This window comes from Malus domestica, chromosome 10 (genome assembly GCF_042453785.1).
Source record: "Malus domestica chromosome 10, GDT2T_hap1".
Classification (NCBI taxonomy): domain Eukaryota; kingdom Viridiplantae; phylum Streptophyta; class Magnoliopsida; order Rosales; family Rosaceae; genus Malus; species Malus domestica.
This window is the reverse complement of record NC_091670.1, coordinates 42,168,427-42,186,097: the sequence shown is the minus strand read 5'-3', so window position 1 is coordinate 42,186,097 and position 17,671 is coordinate 42,168,427. Positions and strand designations below refer to the sequence as shown.

Genomic DNA, 17,671 nt, shown 5'->3' with positions numbered 1-17,671 from the left:
ACTATGCCCTTGCGTCAAGAATTGGACGTTGCTCCTAAAATCTTCAAACTGAAATTGGACGTTGTTTTTGTTTTAAATGAGAATTATTGTCTACCGTTTGAAGCTACTAAATGAGGATTAGTGATCGGGAAGAGAGAACGTATGCACTACAAGAGTTAAAACTTTTATATTTGATGTGCGAGTAGGTATTCTACAATCAAAGCTACTAAACGCGTTTTATTTTAATATCTGAAAGAGAAAACGTATGAAATGCGAAAGTTAAACTTTTATATCCGATGTACGAGTTAGGCTCACAACGTAATTAAGAGAGTTAAATTTCTATCATAATTGTACAAGCAATGTTGTACCATTTACAGCTATCGAGAACTATCAAATTTGGGCTCTAGATGTCCTGTCTTAAACCCATTGGGCCCGGTCCTGGTGATTCACTAATACAAAACACTGTATGGCCCGTTTCAGCACCATATTGCGGCCCGCTAAAACCTTTTAAATGGTTTCCTTCACTTCCAAAAACCAAGGCCCACAAAAGCCCATGAAGGAGCAAAAAGAATAGTTAGTTTTGACCGTGTAAGAAATCATTTATCTTTACAGATAAATTGCAGTTGAACAAGTATTCAAGTCTTCTCAGCAATCGAAAAAGTGAACTATCTTAATTTCGTCACCAGCTGGTCCTTTAAAATACAAAAGTTCAGAAACGTCCGGGTCTAATTTGGAGGCAAACAATGTTCAATCTATAATCGAAATGTTGCAAAGTACAGTCGCTCTAATGGATGTTAGTGCGCATTCGACACAAACAGGGTGAAATGTAGTGTGCAACAAATTGGTCGTCTAAAATAAAGTGCGATAGTTTGAAATGGTCGGTCATGGGAAAATCCGAGAGGGTACTTTCACTTTATACAAGTGTATGTTGTATGCATATTGCATGGGTTAGTGTGAAATGAAATCCGTTTGGAATCGGATTTGGTCGCGTTTAGGGCAAACACGCTCCCTGTTTTTCCCCCGTGTCATGTCACATACATACACATCCTTAGACGCTGACTAATCGCTCTCCCCCAACGCCAAAACGATAGGCCCCAACACCATTTCCAGGTCCCACAAATCATTCTCTACTTCCTCTGTTATTTTATCAAGAGCGCGAAATGCTAACATCCTTCGTACTTACTTTTTTTATTATTTTTATTTTCTTACTTTTCTTTATATTGCGTGTATTCAACTAGCACATAGAACTAAACAATTTAGTTTAAATGCTAATGGAACACACATGACACGTGACATGAGGGTTGAAAGGGGCGCATATGTGGAGGAACGACTGTGTCGTCGAAATTGTAGTTGTAATCAATTGTTTTGCGGTCTTGTTCGAGGCAAGGTTACAATCACGGGTTTACGGTCTTGTTCAAGGGAGGATAAGAAGCTGCGATGGCTTCGCGGCTCTGCTGGAGGCAAGGCTTGCAGACAAGCTTAGGGATCTGAAGAGGATCCTAACGCAAAACACCGAATCAAATAAAGCAGAACTCACTCTTGATGAATGTCTCTAATCCAACTAATTCAAAATGTCGAACACATATATTTCCCGTATCAACCATATGAATTCAAAGCATCCTAAGTCTAATTTGTCACAGCCCGTCCCGGAAATTTCATTTCTGAGGACGTGAATTTACAGAAATACCCTTAAACGGGATTAAGGTGTGTAAATGTTTGACATTCGTTTTACCTAAAGATCCTAAACTATTGTTATTTAGAATATTAATTTTTGTTAGGGACTTAAACTAGGGTTTAGATTTACATTTGTATGGACTATTAAATTGTGATGGACTTTAGGTAGGGCCTCCTACCCTGATTCCCTCCCCAAAACCCGTAGGTTGTCCCTCTCTTCCTCATCTCTCCCTCAGTCACTCACACACTCTCGAACTCACTCTATCTCTTACTCTCGTATACACTGCAAGAACCAAGAACAATCACAAACGTGCACCAACGTCCAATCTAAGATCATCTTCGTGATCTTGGGAACTTCACGAGCACGGGGATATAAGTTTCAGGTAAGTTTCGTTTCTGAAAACCTAGTTTCAAAACATCCCGTGACTTGGCACTATTCACAAACTTATTTATGGTTGTGTTTTAGGTTAAACCAAGATCACCACGAGTCTTAGGAAGTTCCAAGGAGGCTCGGAGTGCCTCGTTTGAACAAAATGGACGTCGGGATCGTCGGGTTCGAGTTTGGCCGAATTTGAAGAATTTTGAAAGGTTTGATCTTGTTGTTTTTAGGCCTTAAAACCCTTCCAACGTGATAGTACATGTGAAATGCTTCATTTTGGTATAAATTACGTGAAAAATGGACGAAAAACGAAGAAGAATAGTGAATTTGAAATTTTTCCAGAAACCGGCGAACAGTCACCGGCGACCGGCGACTCGCCGGAGAAGACAGGGAATATTCCGTCAAAACTGACGGAATATTCCAACGCCGTTACCGTTACCGTTGGGTATTTAACGGAATATTCCGAGAATATTCCCTAACGCCGTTCACTGTACCGTCAGTGTGCACGGCACGTGGCTGCGTGTGGGGGGCGCGTAGACCCGTGCCCTATTTGGCGCGTGGGGGCGCGTGGAGCATCCAAAAAATTATTTTAAAAATATGGGGATGATCCTGAGGTTGTGTAGGTCACTGTGGTATATTCATATACCCAATTTGAGCATCGTATGAAGAATTTATTACCTAGTTTGGTTTAGGTGCGTTAATTGTGCGTTAAATGATTGTTTTAAGTTATTTCACTTCTAGGTGGGACCTATAACGAGGACGAGCACAACCAGGGACGTCAAGGGGGTTACGACCCGGCGACATATCAGTGAGTGGGCATTGCTTTTTATATATATACCTATATACTCGATTTCCCCAGAAATCAACTTAAATGAAAAGTATGTTGAATTGGAATGTGAAATATGATTTGGGTTGCCATGCATAGAATTTTATGAATATTATGAATTGATGTATGATACATATAATTGAAATGGTGCTGTGGACGCACAGGTAATTATCAGGTGAGTATTATTACTGATTATGATGACATTGAGATATATTAAACTCATAAACTGCACCATGGTATTAGTGCTTATATTATTCACCCGGCATCGCATGCTCACCTTGGATCCAAGTAGATGCTAGTCGTACAGATCACCGGGGGTGGTTCCGACATGCCAGTCGTACAGACCATTAGGTGGTTCCGACATGCCAGTCGTACATACCATTAGGTGGTTCCGACTTATGTGCAGTATATAGCCGTACAGGTCACAATTGGTGACTCCGGTTAGATGAGATTTTGAGCTCTACATTTAGCCGTACAGGACCATTGTAGGGTCTCCGGTTGATATATTCTTTTACCTGATTATATTATGTCAATGCATCCATACTAAACTGTTGAAATTGGCATGGTACTTTCTTATTGAATCTGTTATAAGATTGATGATCGAGACAGTTGAGATATATATGCTATATATTATTTTTCTGGGAAAGTATACAGGTTTTCCAAAAAGGGGTTATAATGGTGGATTTGTGAAATGATTTGGAAAAGCTTTATTTTCGCCCACTCACGTTTTCTGTTTTTCGCCCCTCCAGGTTTTAGTTGATAGTTGTGGCGTTGGTGGCCTACGAGGACTGCTTCGGCGTTCTGACAGAATAAATAAATGTAGGATTTCACCCGAGGGTGTTGTAAAATAGTTATGGTCCTACTTGACTGCACCTAGATGCTTATGCTCTGTTTATGTGTGTTTAGTACACTCTTATGCACCTAGAATGCTAGGTTGTAAATAACTGCAATTAGTGGTTTTCGTTGACTCGTATTTTATTATTAAATCGTTTCCGCTTGCGTTATGGTTACGTCACACTCACGTGACGGCCAGCACGTCCTAGTCTTCGGGTTAGGGTGTGTCATAATTTGTCAGTGCGTTTTCACAATGAAATGATTGAAATTAAAATCTTCAATCTCATATTTTGCAATTTTTTTTTTTTGTTTAAACAGTTTGTATTATTATTATTTTTAAGATTTCTTAAATTCGAACTAGAAAAAATAAAAATCAAACACAAAAAGGGAAAAGACAGAAATTCAAAGGACGACGAGGAAAAAACAAACAAAAGAAACGGAAGCAGAAAAAAGTACTTGGATGGAAAGAAACATCCCCGACGCCTTGCCTGACACCAACCCCAGAACTCCACCAAAAGTCGCGCCGATTAATTAATATTTACGGTTTTCAATAAAACTAAATGACGAAATTACCCCCGCACCGCTCGTTCTCGTTCTCCCATAACATTCTTTCCCTCCTCTCAGTTAAAACGCCCACACTGAAAACACCCGACTCCCCCTACGCAGTAAAACCATGGCCAAATCGTCGGCGACATCGACGCCGTCATTTCCGCCGCTCAAGCCCGACGACTACTCCCACAGCCCGGTTCACTACGCCGTCGTTCTGGCTGACCACACCACGCTCTCCCGAATCGTCGCCACCCTTCCGCGACTCGCCGATCCTACTCAGATCCACACCGAGTCCGACTCCCTCTCTCAGGAACGGACCGCGGACCGGATCTCATCCGTACTCGACCGCCGCGACGTTCCCTTCCGAGAAACCCCTCTCCACCTCGCCGTCCGGCTAAACGACGCAGCGTCCGCCAAAATTCTAGCCTCCGCAGGCGCCGACGTGTCCCTCCAGAACTCCGCCGGCTGGAATCCCCTGCAGGAAGCCTTATGTCGCCGGAGCTCCGACGTTGCTTTAATCCTTCTCCGGCACCACCACCGCTCCGCTTGGGCGAAGTGGCGGCGCCGTCTTCCACGTGTCATCGCCGTGCTCCGAAGAATGCGAGATTTTTACATGGAGATCTCTTTCCACTTCGAAAGCTCCGTCATTCCCTTCGTCGGGAAGATCGCTCCCTCCGACACGTACAAGATCTGGAAGCGCGACGGCAACTTGCGCGCTGACACGTCGCTGGCCGGATTTGACGGATTGAAGATCCAGCGCGCCGATCAGAGCTTCCTCTTCCTCGGCGACGGCGATCAAAGCCACGACGTTCCCCCGGGATCGCTGCTCGTTTTGAACCGCGACGATCGGAAAATCTTCGACGCGTTCGAGAACGCCGGGTCGCCGATGAGTGAGTCGGACATCGCCGGATTCTGCTCCCAAACGAGTGTGTACCGCCCCGGCATGGACGTCACCAAGGCGGAGCTCGTCGGGCGGACCAATTGGAGGAGGCAGGATAAGACGGAGAGCGTCGGAGAGTGGAAAGCTCGAGTGTACGAAATTCACAATGTCGTGTTCAGCTTCCGCTCGAGAAAAGTCGCCAATGGCGACGCTGATGTGGCGGGGAGCGAGCAGGTGCTTCCCCTCGAGCTCGACGAGGACGACGACGGGTTTTTGGTGGCGGAGAATCCGAGCTTCGGAATTCCCGACGGCAGGAGGCACAGTAGCTTCGTGAGGGAGGATAGGGAGTTCGTGGCATTGGGGAGAAAAAGTGTCGACGTTTCGTCAATTTCCGGGCCACCGTCAAGGGTGGCATTGGGGAGAAAAAGCGTGGACGTTTCGTCAATTTCCGGGCCACCATCAAGGGTGGCATTGGGGAGAAAAAGCGTGGACGTTTCGTCAATTTCCGGGCCTCCGTCGAGGAGGTCTAAAACAGCTGCGATTGCTGCGGCGCCGGTGCAGACGAAAGAGAAAGAGTTCGTGAGGAGCTTGAGGCCGTGCGTTTGGCTGACGGAGCAGTTCCCGTTAAAGACGGAAGAGCTGCTGCCGTTACTGGACATCTTGGCGAACAAGGTGAAGGCCGTTAGGAGGATGAGGGAGTTGCTCACCACCAAGTTCCCGCCAGGGACTTTTCCGGTTAAGGTAAGGGGCATTTCACAGAATATCGTATTGGGGTCCCACTCGAGATTGGGTGGGCCCGGAGGGGCATGGGTGGTCGTGGAGTCTATTGTTTGGTCTGTTTTATTTGCTTTTTGGTGCTTTTTATGCTTGTGGCGTAAGCTGTTTTAAACGGGAGACAAAGAGAGCTGACTTTAACGTGGTGACAAGTGACAAGTGAGAAACTGTGCGTTTTAGTGGATCCCATTAGTGAGGGTCGTCGTTTTCCAGAATCATACCTTAGGTTAGAAGCTTTTTGTGGGGCCTCCGTGGTCGGTGATTCGACGTGTAACGCTTTATTTGTCGCGTTACTTACTTCCTGGTCGAAAATCTTGAGCGGAAACAACCTGACCACGTCGTTCATGGGACATTGTGATCGCTCTCGCAAGAAAGGTAAATCTCTACTTTGGAGTGCAATCTTGGCTCTAAGTTGGTTTGATGCACAATGCAAGAGTGTCTTTGTGCGAGAGCAATAGCACATAACACGTGGTCGGGCCTTTCAGACTCAGTGTTTGGGTATCCTTGTCTTTACAATTAGGCATGGTTTGTGGACCCAATTTTTATCCTTTTATGATTCCTTATTTGCTGACCACCCACCACGTTATTTATGCAATGGCCAAACAAGTGAGTTTCTTTTAACACTACGTACGTGAGTTAGCTCAGTTGTTAGAATAGTGTGTCCGAATTGTTACACTCGAGTTAGTATCTTAAAAAAAAATTGGAAAGCTTCTTTGACCTTAGATTTTGCCACGTCATTAACGGTTAAAATGTCATCTTGAGGTCATTTTGAGATTATAGCCTTGTTTAGCTTATGGAGTTGTTTGGTGATGGACAGGTGGCAATACCGGTGGTCCCCACAGTGAGAGTGGTGATAACATTCACGAAGTTCGTTGAGCTCCCGCCAACTGAGCAATTCTTCACTCCAATGTCAAGCCCCAGACAGTTTATTCATGAAGGACGAGGGCAGCAGGAGGAGGAGCACAAATACAAGGCGCAAAATCCACCATCCTTTTCGTCATCGTCGTGGCTGAGGCGGAACAGCAGCCAGTCGGGGTCTTCCGCGAGCAAGCAAAACCACCACCAACACCAACACTGTGCTCCTCCTGCAGTGGCGGCGGCTCAAGACTCTTCTGACCCTTTCGCCATTCCTAGCGGTTATACGTGGACGAGCATCGAGGACAAGTCTAGCAAAATGAAGAAATCCAAGTCCACGAGGAGATCATCCAAGTAATTAACTTGTGTAATCTTTGACACCATGAAATTAAGGAAATTTAGATTGATTGTACATATATTACCATATCAGTTCTTCAGTTATTTGTAGCAACGATTTTCCGGCAAGTGGGTTTTGACTCTCAAATGTTGTACTGATTTAGTAAAAGTTCATCCCCAATTTTTGTGTTTCTCATTCAGTTCTAATCATTTCTTTTCTCGATTGCATACTTCTTTCTAATCAAAGAACTTCTCCGCGCTACTTAACCAATCAAGAAAGTCATAGGGATTCAATCGTCCATGGAAATCGAGAACGTCTACTTTGATCCCACAATCAAGTACTCTCTTGACTGGCTTTTCTATGACAAGTGTGTTTGGAGTGGTAGATGGAGTGTAATGACATGAAAAGTGTTTATTTTTAACAAACGAAATTATTTTGGCGAAAATTGAATCTAAAACCTCTCATTTAGAAGTAAAGAGGAATACTATTGGACCGTAATACTAACTAACTGAAAAGTGTTATCACATAATAAAACCTGTTTCTTATAATGAATATGCGTGTTAGAAAAATTTGTAAGTACTTATGAGTCATAAATTGCTCTATAAAAAAGCACCCACTTAATACTTATTCAAGAATCACGAACCAGTGTTTTCAATAAAAAAATTAATGTCCATGTCAGGAATGTCACTCCTTGCATCCCTCTCGACACTCGCCCGCAACGTGGAGGTTGAAATTAGGTACGATAATCATATCCATCGGAAAGAGCATACTTGATGCAATGAAAATCTTACCGGTATATGAGATGCTTCTCCCTCATTTCCCTAGCATCTAAAATAGTAGGTTTGCAGAGCTTCAACTTTCGCCAAGGCATATACCAAATGTATAGTCGAAAAAATAACTATCTTATCCCATTCCAATTGTGCCAATGAGGGTTGGCTCAGTTGGTAAGGTGGCCTTGTGTGTCGTCCCACAAAAGTTTGAGTCCCGCTGTCAGTAGTCATTGTTAGTGCGTAACTTGTAAATTCCTATTAAATTCATACCGGTGGCAGCTGGTAGTTAAGTGTCACGCTTAAGTCATTCTTGTTCGATATTGTGGGTATACCCTGATTTTGGTGGTGAGAGTAACCGATATCTTCCTAAACATTATTGTACCCAAAAGACAATCAAAGTACAAGGGAATTGACAGCTTGAGAAACTTTCTCATTCCCTTGTCCATGCCAGTCTTCTCCACAGTTACATGCATTGAAGCCAAAACTAGAGCAAAGTGTTGAATGTATATATGGTAAAAGAAGCTCCCAACGAATAATTCGGAGTAATAATTCTAGCTTAGCACAACCACCGAATAATTCCTAAACTCCGCCATTGGTTATACAGTATCAAATGTTAGTTTAGTGTTTTACCTTGCTTGTTGAAATTCGAGTTGAGAGAGATGCCTTGGTTGTTAAGGAAAAGATGCTCAGTGCCTCTGCACGACCAGAAATCAACGATGATGATTAGGGATTGCACAATGAAGGGCAAAATGCCAAACGATGCTTTGCTTCACTGGATGGGAACCACTCATGACATGAGTTGGCCAACTACTTTTTCTTTCTATTTTCCTTTTAATCTTAAAGAAAAAAGTAAATACGAAAGTTAAATTTCGATGGTGCTATCTACACACCTATTTTTACTTCTCACACACCCCTCTCCAACTTCCAATTCTACAACTATCTTTCACCCAGCATGATCATGAACAAAGACAAAGAATTGTGCAGATATAAGGACGAAACAAGCCAAGCCACTTGTTCTGATCGGAACGATTGAAGAAAGATAACGGTGGGCCCTTTAGCCAGGAGACATTCATCGGATCAAATAAATTGAAAAAAATCAGTAGATAAAAATTAACAAAGGCACGTCAAAGGAAAAAAGCAGTGTGTGAATAGCACTACCCGTTAAGTTTATAAAAATGAGGTGAAGGTGATAGACAGAGAGAGACAGCCCATCCATCATCCACATGTGGTCTCTGAATATATACAACTAGGTTGTTTTGGTTAACTCCACCATCTTTCTAAATCTACACGCTAGCTAATCTCTCTCCAGGTACTCTCTCTTGTTCTTGATTTTGATACAAAGCCTTCTCATGATTTATCATATTCCATGCCGAGTTCAGATCCATCTTTTGAATGCGGGTACCGTGTAGTCATGATAAAGTCCATTCGGATATTGCGTGGATTAGTTGCGTGTTAAGATTGTTAAAAATGGCTATGAATGTAAAGACGGCGATTCTGAAGAGCCACCTTGAGGAACAACTAAGATTGTTAAGATTGTTAGAGTTGTCTAAGGGAAACTATGTTTGATTTTGGATGGTTGATGTTAAATGGATACATCTCAAATTATTTTGCCATGTTTTATGAAAAACAGGGTGGTGGTCGGAGATTCTGAGAGAAGCGATGGCTGCCGAAGCACCGGGGTGGGCAGATCAATGGGGTGCCGGAGGCATCGGCGCACTGGAAGATGCAGACAACACCAGGACGGCAGAAAACGACAGCAGCAACAAGAAGGCAGAGACCAAGTCTGGCATAGGCAAAGCCAAGGTGGCTGCAATGGCCGGCGCTGAAAAGATCAAGAGCGGCACATCCAACGGCATCAAATGGATCAAAAATCAGTGCCAGAAGAAAAAACCAACCAAACCAGTAAACTAGAAATGTTCGATGTCCAGAAAATCCAATTGTTTTTTGTCTAAAGTGTTGATTTGTGATTATTTTTGCCTATTTGGTGTGTAAGAATGTTGAAATACTTGAAGTATAGTTTGAGAATCTTGATGAAAAACTCCTGGTACTATTCATTTTTAACGTTAAAAACATTTTTACCTTTAAAAGTCATTCTTGTTAGTATTCAATTATACCTTTGATTAAAACTAAAGTTTTTGAGGATTTTTCGTTAGTTTTCATTAGTTTCTTCTCGTTTATGCAGATCGTAAAACTAACGAAAAAAGATCCTGATCAAACACCAATCATAAACTATGGATCAAAGGAATAGCAACAGACGATATAAACAGAGGCGTGCGGAAAATTTTCCGCAAACCTTTGATTCATTTTGCGTATAGAACTGGAATCTGCACATCCATTTCCAACCAGAACAAAAAAATCGACTGCCGTGGCGAAAGACCAGATCTATTTCATGCACAACTCATGAAAACTAAGCTCGATTCTAATAAACGACCGTGAGATGAAACGTTAACTGGAAATAATCAAAATAGTTCAACCATCATTAACATCCTTTGAAATTCCATAAAATGATATGAAAACTAGTTCAACCATTTAACGCCAAGAATTTACATTTGGTAGGTTTTATTTACAAGCATTCTCGCTCTTAAAAGGAACCGAAGACATTCTCTCCGCTGTAGGTCAAGTAAAGAAATCCATCCAAGTCCTTGTTCTCCTCGTAAATTGTAGACATCAGAGCAGCTGTAACATAGGAGAAAATATTACGACCACAACTTTGGAATAATATATATATATATATATACACACACATAGAATGCCTAAAAGATGAATTTGCAACTGACCATTAGGAGGGAGAGCGTTATTGACAAAGATAAATATAGCCTTTTCTGCACCGAGCTTGATCCTCTTCCGTACAACATAGACAAATTGCCCAACATTGAGATCGGCAGGGACAAGGTATCTGTGGAGAGAAACATAACAGCAAAACCATGTGAGAACACCTTGATTTTAATGAAGCTATGAACACAAATGAACTCCGAGTTTGCCGTTGTAATAGGTACATTTTCTATCACATATACAAATCTTATACAATGAGAGTACGAAATATATTTCGTGGGAACACTTGGTTACTGGGGTAACCAGTTCATGCAAACAATGATGATCAAGACCATTCCTAACCACTCCTAAAACATCAGTTAAGATATGAAATCGTTCTTCCATCCAGAGTTCAAATTCTCAATGATATAGACATGACTAGAACCCCCTCAGTGCAAATAAATCGCATGTGTACGTCAAAATGCACAACTTACACAACAAACTATTTACTATATAGTAAAGAGAATTATGTCGGAAGCATAAATAAATATAGCACAATCCTATTACATAGTAGTAACACATATGAACAAGAACTAAAGCAGAAGGGAATTAGCTACTAACTTCTTCTTGTCAATGTCAGGAATGTCACTCCTTGCAGCCTTCTCCACAATCACCTGCATGAAAGCTCAAATTAGAACAGAGCATAACCCTGAAAACATGGGAAGTCAGAGTATTTGATTCAGTAGAACTCTTACTGGAATTCTGTCAGGATACTTCTCCCTGATACGACTAGCTTCTGCTTGCCTCCTTTCTGAAATTAGCAATCCAAGACCATCAGCAAAACAGATGTTAATTCCATAAAGAATTAAGACAGTCTTTTCACCAAGAATATTCTCCCATCGGCCATCACAACAACGATAGACATTCCATGAAACAAAAGTCAACCTTTACCCAAGAAAGGTCTACGATTTAATATTCCATCAAACAAACAAATCCAAGAGAAAAACTGAAACTAAAATCTAACAATACAAGCTGAAGAAATTGATAATGATCACAATTACATGGAAAAAAACTCAACCTTTAGCCAGTAAAAGTTCGATAGTATAGAATCCCACGACTTAATTCTATCAAAAACAAGTTTGACAGAAAAACTCATGTCAAAGAAAGGCCTATAATTTATAATCCCACAACTTAAATCCATTGAAAAAACATGTTTGTTATCAGAACAAATTCGATCGAAAAACTCATACTAAAATTTAAACAATACCAAGCAGAAGCAATCGATAAAAACCCAAGATTTTGTTTTATCAAGCTAACAAAGACCTAAACTTTTATCTGCAAATCATCCTTCAATCTAAAAGGGCAGATGGGTATTGCAGATACAATAGAAATAACCCAACAAAATTAAAAATTAAAGACATACCCAGAGTATGTTCAAGCTTGAACGAGCTTTTGGCCATGGCGGAACTCTCACTGCGTTTGATATCTGCAAATTTAAAGCAACAAGACATCACTAAATTGAAAATTCCCTCCTACCCAAAAATCGTACTACAAGATCAGACACAAATACCACAAAAAACGTTGCGGGATTAAACTTACCAGACACGAAAAGGAACCGATTAGGGTCGCTGGGGTTTGGCAGATTGATTGGAGGAAAAGATCAAGAGGGTCAAAATCAATCAGAGACGGGAAGAATTATCTGGCGAATATATATATACAAACACATATAAATTATATAAATTGGAGGAGAGACTTGAATTGTTAGGGTTCCTTTCCGATTCCAACACGAAATCTATTTGCTTGCAAACTTCCTCTATCTATATCTCTTTTCCGTTCGGCGTGTTTCAAGCAATCTCTCTCCCCTCTCTCTCTCTCCGTGTCGCGTAACCAAGTTGTTAATACAGACGACGTCGTTTCGTTTGTTATCCTAAATTCACAAATTCCGGAAAGTGGCTGAGGAAATTTCGGTGATGATCCGAATAGGAAAGGATCCTCTCAGCATTCCTTCCACCAAATCCATCTAATCAAGGATATGGACTCTTAAAATTTAATTTAATGACTAAAATTATTATAATTTTTAAAAATGATCCCTATTTTTAACCGTTTGATCAAATTTCAAGGACCCGGATTCTCTGATTTGGTGGATTTAATGGAAGGGATTCGGAAATGATCTCTTTCCATTCAAATAAATATCTTGTGGCCCAAGCGACTTATTGTGTGGTGCTCGAGCATTGACACACAAATTTAACATCTACCACATTTTTTTTGGAATTAGATATATGATGTGGACAAATGCACTAAAACGGGTTTCGAATTTTTATTGAAACGTCATTTAATTTTGAGATATTCGTTGCATTGTAATTTTTTTTTTAAATTCATACAAGACGTTTTATTTGTTGAAAAAATCAAACATGAATGAAAGAAATCATTTAACGGCCTTGCAAGAGTTTATATTTTATTGTGTTATGTCTTTACCATATGGGATCCAAAAATACAAGAAACTATACATGAAAACTCCACAATCGCATTTTTCACAAAATTAAAGAGCTGCTCATGCTTTTAATCAAATTTTCAATTTACAAAGCCCATCATAAAAACCTAATTTGTCTGCAAGTTTCTAAAGATTCATAAAGGGCATTCCAAAGTTGTGAATAATCACAAACTAATGATAATAACCAAGGACGAGTTTTGATGCAATGAAAATGTTGTTTTTTTGTGATTGAAAGGTCCCAAATTTGAGTTGTGAAAACAATCTCTTTGCAAAGTAAGAATAAGGTGCGTATATACACGTTCCCACCCGACCCTCTTAAAACGAGAAGCCTTGTTGGTTTGGAGTCACCCGCTTTCAATGGTATTAACCGTTCTAACACTACTACTAAACAGTAATCAATGTGAGTGAGGGCAACAAACATTATAATATTAATTTGAAAGCAAAACACTGCAAGTGCTGCAGACTTTGAAGGTTACTACATATTAAGAATCATAGTTTCTGTGGCATAGAAATTATAATCTAGCTCCCCACCATCAAAAGAATGGGGTGTTAAAAATTTATCTCATCGTCTCTTTAGTTTTTTTCACCTGCCGTCGGGGGTTGATTTCACCAGCAATAACGCAGATGGCACCCCGAACAACATTGTCATTCCCCTAAACTGTAAGCATTCTATATTTTTGGTTCTCTATTAGCAACGAGCAGAAAAAAGAATAAAACAAGTCTGCATGCCTTATCCAGGCTATCCGCACATCCCTCGTGAGATTGGATGAGCATCAGCCGGTCACTGAGAAAATCTTGCACTCCAAATAGCATTCTTGTCTTCACCACAGCGCTCGTGAACGCCCATCATCCTCTCAACAGACTTGCAAATCCCGCTGCATCGCCAATCAAATGAAGCAGCGCAGGTGTTGCCTGTCATTGCCTTCCACATACAATCTGGTGTACATATTACAACGTCAACTCCATATAGAATGCGTGTAAGCAACATCTTATCTTTTTTTTTTACTGCTAGATTTCATGTTCTGTAATTACATCTCAAACGAGTATAGGGAAAACAACTCATTCAGGATAGAACTACTAGAAGGAGAATCGATAGAATTTTCAAATTACCTGGCGGGGTACCACAACATAGTCTTCTATCGTCCACCTGTTCTACGTCTAAACCAATAAACCAAGATCCCAACGAAACATCTTCATTGGCATATTTGTGCAGCACATCCCTTCAACAAGAGAGAAAAAGAAAGAAATAAGAATCAAATTAAAAGGTTAAAGGCATTTTTGAGAAGCAACACTTTCCGAGCAGAGTTTTATTTAGCTCCGTAAATAGAGACAAGGCGAGAACTTACTGGTTTCTTGATATGTAAGTTGCCAAATCTTTCGAGATAGCATATAACTGCCCTGTAGCATGCAGAAAATACTTGTTTCCTATCTCACCAAATTTCCAAAACTCTGGCTCATGGTATTTCACTCCCCTATTGCACAATAAAAACACCATCAAAACCATGTTCATCAATATCTGAATATACATCCAGCTAAAAATAAACAGACCACGCGCTTACTTTCGAGCAAGGACTGGACCCGACTTCATGCAACCAATATAGACTCGGGGTTTCAGACGGTGTCTAGATAAAATCGTTCCAAGCGTTGCTGTGGTAAATGAAAGGCAAATCAACTCAACGAGATGGAAAAGGGATTAAATCGAAATGCTGAGAAAAATAATGTTAGCAACACACCCCGAGCAACTTCGGGGAAATGAACAGATGTGGAAAACAATCTCAAATTTATGTTACCTAAATTTACATGGATGTCATCGTCAACTTTGATATAAAATTCAGCATCCCACAAGGCAACTGCTGTCGAAAAATATGTCTTTGTTTTGGCTGATAATTCCAGGTATCCCTCTACATGGTCCTGCAAACATAGTATGAATTAGAAATTGTGTAAACTGGAATGTTACATCGGATAATACATTTCTGGTTAAAATGGGCAAGAAAATCACCAGCCTCAAGAAGTCTCCATGGGCGAGCTCCTCTGCATCAACCGCTTTATCAAGAATACCACCAGCTGTCGGACTAGTAACAACAGGAAAATCGATAAATATTCATAATTTATCAGTTCATATTCAATAGCCTGGATGTACCGTTAGGAACGAGAACAAAAACAGATATCATGTGCAAGCTAATTCACCACAAGACTTCATTAGGCTAGCCTGCCCGTTATACAGGCAGGGAATACAGCGATTCACCCTTTAAATCTGTCTCAGTGCCGAAATGACTAGATACGTACATAACATTTAACCAGATTAGCTACGAATTTAGCTTTGCTTAAACGTTGCGACTCAGGTGGAAGATGCTTTGTAACTGACAATGGGTGAAAGAAGGCATGGTAAACCTCACCTGTGACCTATGACAAACCTTATGATTATGCCCTTCTCTTCTTCCAGCTTCTTTCTATCCTCACCTGGTAAAGATTTATACAACGAGAAACCATTAATTATAGCCAGAACAAGAAACTCAAATATCCCATCAACATCGCAACTAAATTAAACCCAAATGTATAATGCACCTTGCGGCATCCAAGTTGCACGTATTGAATCTCTTCTTTTTCGGCTATTAAAAGCTGTATTGATCCCTATAACCATGAAGTACTTTTTCTTCGAAGTTGATTCAACAGTTTTCAAGTTTCCAGACGTAGGATATCCATTATGTACAGATTCATGCGTTGCCCTAACAGCGGCTAACTTCATCTCCAAATTTGAAACCGTTTTATTTAGCTCCCTGCATGCATGAATAGAAATAAGCTTCGTGTTTTAGTTCTTCGAGACACTGCAACATTTCATGTAAGATAAATGTAGCTTCAAAAGAAGCATCAGCGGAGCTTACTGAATCACTTGATTAGTAGCTTCCCCTGAACTGTCACGAGCCGTGTGCTTTATAACCTTCAAAGAAATTATCCTTCGAAGTTAGCTTGATCAGTTACCAAAGAAATTATCCGAGCTAACAAAATATGGCAACATTCTCAAGAACTATTTGCTATGCAAATTAAGGCTAGAAAACATGTGATGAATACACTTACAAGCTTATGATCACACGCATCAGATTCGGAAAATATCTTTTCAGCTCCAATTTGCGATGGCCTTGATTCAGGCACCATCCACAACCTGTTGAAAATTTATTGGATCATTATGACAAGCATAACTTAAGCCACTAATGCCGAGTTTTCTTGACATGTAACCTTAAAACAAATCAAACAATGTAATTGTACAAAACATGAACGAACAGAAAAACACACGCATTCGTCTTTGCCCATCATTCGCATCGATGATGCAAAACGTTTTAAGCACTTAAATAATCACCCAACGAACATAAACAGGTAATCATTAAGCAGTTAAACACACAGAGTTTTAAATAATTTCCTCAGATTCTTCCACAAAAGCCAACTAGTTATGGGGTTCCAAGCATTTGGTAAAAAAATGCCAAATGTACTCAAAACAAGCACAAGAGTTAAATAAAAATTGCAAATTTACAGCAAACAGTAAAAAACCATCCGAGAAATTTACCTGTTGGTAAATAAAACTCCAGCACAGAAGCTGCAAAAGCAAAGCAAAAGTGCCCAGTTCCTTGACATCACATTCCTCACTGTTACCTCTCCTCCCCATCCTCTGCTCTTCACAGACATTTCCTTCCGGCAATGCTAAAACAAACAAAAAAAATTCAGGGAAATTAGAAAATAATCCAAACCCAGAAAAATAAAAGACAAAAGGAGAGCTTTTTGGAAATTTGGAAGGAAAAAGCCACCTGCTTGAGACGGTGTTGGCCACTCTCTCTCTCTCTGTCTCTCGCTCTCTTCCTTCTGTAAGAGACAGGAGAGGTGCACCGATGAAGACCCTCTAACTGCCCTCTTTAATATGTCAAATTATTGAAACGTCCCTCTGCCTGAAACGCTCATTCGCCATGGAAGTAACAGTAAACAGCTTCGTGTTGTTTGACCAGAAAAATGGTACGTCAAACCCACGGAATTAGAAAAATGGTAATTTATTTAATAAATTGCATGATTGTTTGTGTAAACATATTTAAATTACATTAAGTATGGTTTGATTATTCATGAACCAGACAAATATATGTGTGCAAATTCATGTTGTCGGTTTCAGTTTATGCAGTTTCCAATTTGTGAATCAATTTCAAGACTCTTTCATATCATATTAACTTAAGTTAATTATGTGTTTGAGTAACTTAAGTTTATCTAGTAACCATATGTAACGGTAGGATTCAGATTTTCTGCTCGGTTTCATTTCGTATTCATTTTCTGTTTCTTATTTCCATTCCTTCGTTTTTTAAGAGGAGACAAAGCAGTATGATCTAGTATAATTTCATTATTTGACTGTTTTAGCCAACTTTTCACGTCTAATACCATCGTATTCATTTTCTGCTTGTTTTTACTGAAAATATGATTTTAGTCCTTGAAACTTAGGTTTCTTCACATAAAACCCGACATAAGTTTTTTACTAGAATAAAACTCATTAACTAGATTCCACATCAGAAAATTCCTTAATTATATTTGACTTTACACATT

The 17,671-nt window shown here is 40.3% G+C and overlaps 3 protein-coding genes and 1 long non-coding RNA gene across 4 annotated transcripts; 2 read left to right on the top strand and 2 right to left on the bottom strand.

Moving 5' to 3' along the window:
* The first annotated feature begins 4,282 nt into the window (after positions 1–4,282).
* LOC103422469 (uncharacterized) lies at positions 4,283–7,282 on the top strand. The gene is made up of 2 exons (XM_008360533.4): positions 4,283–5,862; positions 6,713–7,282. Exons 1-2 carry the CDS (start codon positions 4,366–4,368, stop codon positions 7,106–7,108), a joined length of 1,893 nt encoding a protein of 630 aa, XP_008358755.3. The 5' UTR covers positions 4,283–4,365; the 3' UTR covers positions 7,109–7,282.
* A 1,773-nt stretch (positions 7,283–9,055) lies between these two features.
* Positions 9,056–9,895, top strand: LOC139188791 (uncharacterized). Its single transcript, XR_011572081.1, has 2 exons — positions 9,056–9,166; positions 9,488–9,895. It is a non-coding gene; the product is annotated as an uncharacterized lncRNA (long non-coding RNA).
* A 395-nt stretch (positions 9,896–10,290) lies between these two features.
* On the bottom strand, positions 10,291–12,638 carry LOC114819301 (autophagy-related protein 8C-like). The gene is made up of 6 exons (XM_029087614.2): positions 12,208–12,638; positions 12,032–12,094; positions 11,364–11,419; positions 11,230–11,282; positions 10,635–10,753; positions 10,291–10,533 (listed from the first exon to the last, which is right to left on the bottom strand). Exons 2-6 carry the CDS (start codon positions 12,066–12,068, stop codon positions 10,439–10,441), a joined length of 360 nt encoding a protein of 119 aa, XP_028943447.2. The 5' UTR covers positions 12,069–12,094; positions 12,208–12,638; the 3' UTR covers positions 10,291–10,438.
* Positions 12,639–13,507: 869 nt separating this feature from the next.
* Positions 13,508–17,077, bottom strand: LOC114819298 (probable beta-1,3-galactosyltransferase 2). Its single transcript, XM_029087608.2, has 12 exons — positions 16,897–17,077; positions 16,659–16,792; positions 16,175–16,259; positions 15,982–16,037; positions 15,665–15,876; positions 15,496–15,559; positions 15,099–15,171; positions 14,890–15,010; positions 14,659–14,746; positions 14,446–14,571; positions 14,210–14,319; positions 13,508–14,035 (listed from the first exon to the last, which is right to left on the bottom strand). The coding sequence occupies exons 2-12, from the start codon at positions 16,775–16,777 to the stop codon at positions 13,881–13,883; spliced, it is 1,209 nt and encodes a 402-aa protein (XP_028943441.2). The 5' UTR covers positions 16,778–16,792; positions 16,897–17,077; the 3' UTR covers positions 13,508–13,880.
* Positions 17,078–17,671: the final 594 nt, after the last annotated feature.

Excerpts from the sequence above, each read along its gene's own strand:
- LOC114819298 (XM_029087608.2), bottom strand. The coding sequence starts at position 16,777 with ATGTCTGTGAAGAGCAGAGGATGGGGAGGAGAGGTAACAGTGAGGAAT. Across the intron at positions 15,172-15,495 it reads AGGTTTGTCATAGGTCACAG|TCCGACAGCTGGTGGTATTC; the intron begins GTGAGGTTTACC and ends TGTTGTTACTAG. Across the intron at positions 14,036-14,209 it reads ATGTTGTGGTACCCCGCCAG|ATTGTATGTGGAAGGCAATG; the intron begins GTAATTTGAAAA and ends TATGTACACCAG.
- LOC114819301 (XM_029087614.2), bottom strand. The coding sequence starts at position 12,068 with ATGGCCAAAAGCTCGTTCAAGCTTGAACATACTCTGG. Across the intron at positions 11,283-11,363 it reads AGTATCCTGACAGAATTCCA|GTGATTGTGGAGAAGGCTGC; the intron begins GTAAGAGTTCTA and ends GCTTTCATGCAG. Across the intron at positions 10,754-11,229 it reads CCTGACATTGACAAGAAGAA|ATACCTTGTCCCTGCCGATC; the intron begins GTTAGTAGCTAA and ends TTCTCTCCACAG.
- LOC103422469 (XM_008360533.4), top strand. The coding sequence starts at position 4,366 with ATGGCCAAATCGTCGGCGACATCGACGCCGTCATTTCCGCCGCTCAAG. Across the intron at positions 5,863-6,712 it reads CAGGGACTTTTCCGGTTAAG|GTGGCAATACCGGTGGTCCC; the intron begins GTAAGGGGCATT and ends GGTGATGGACAG.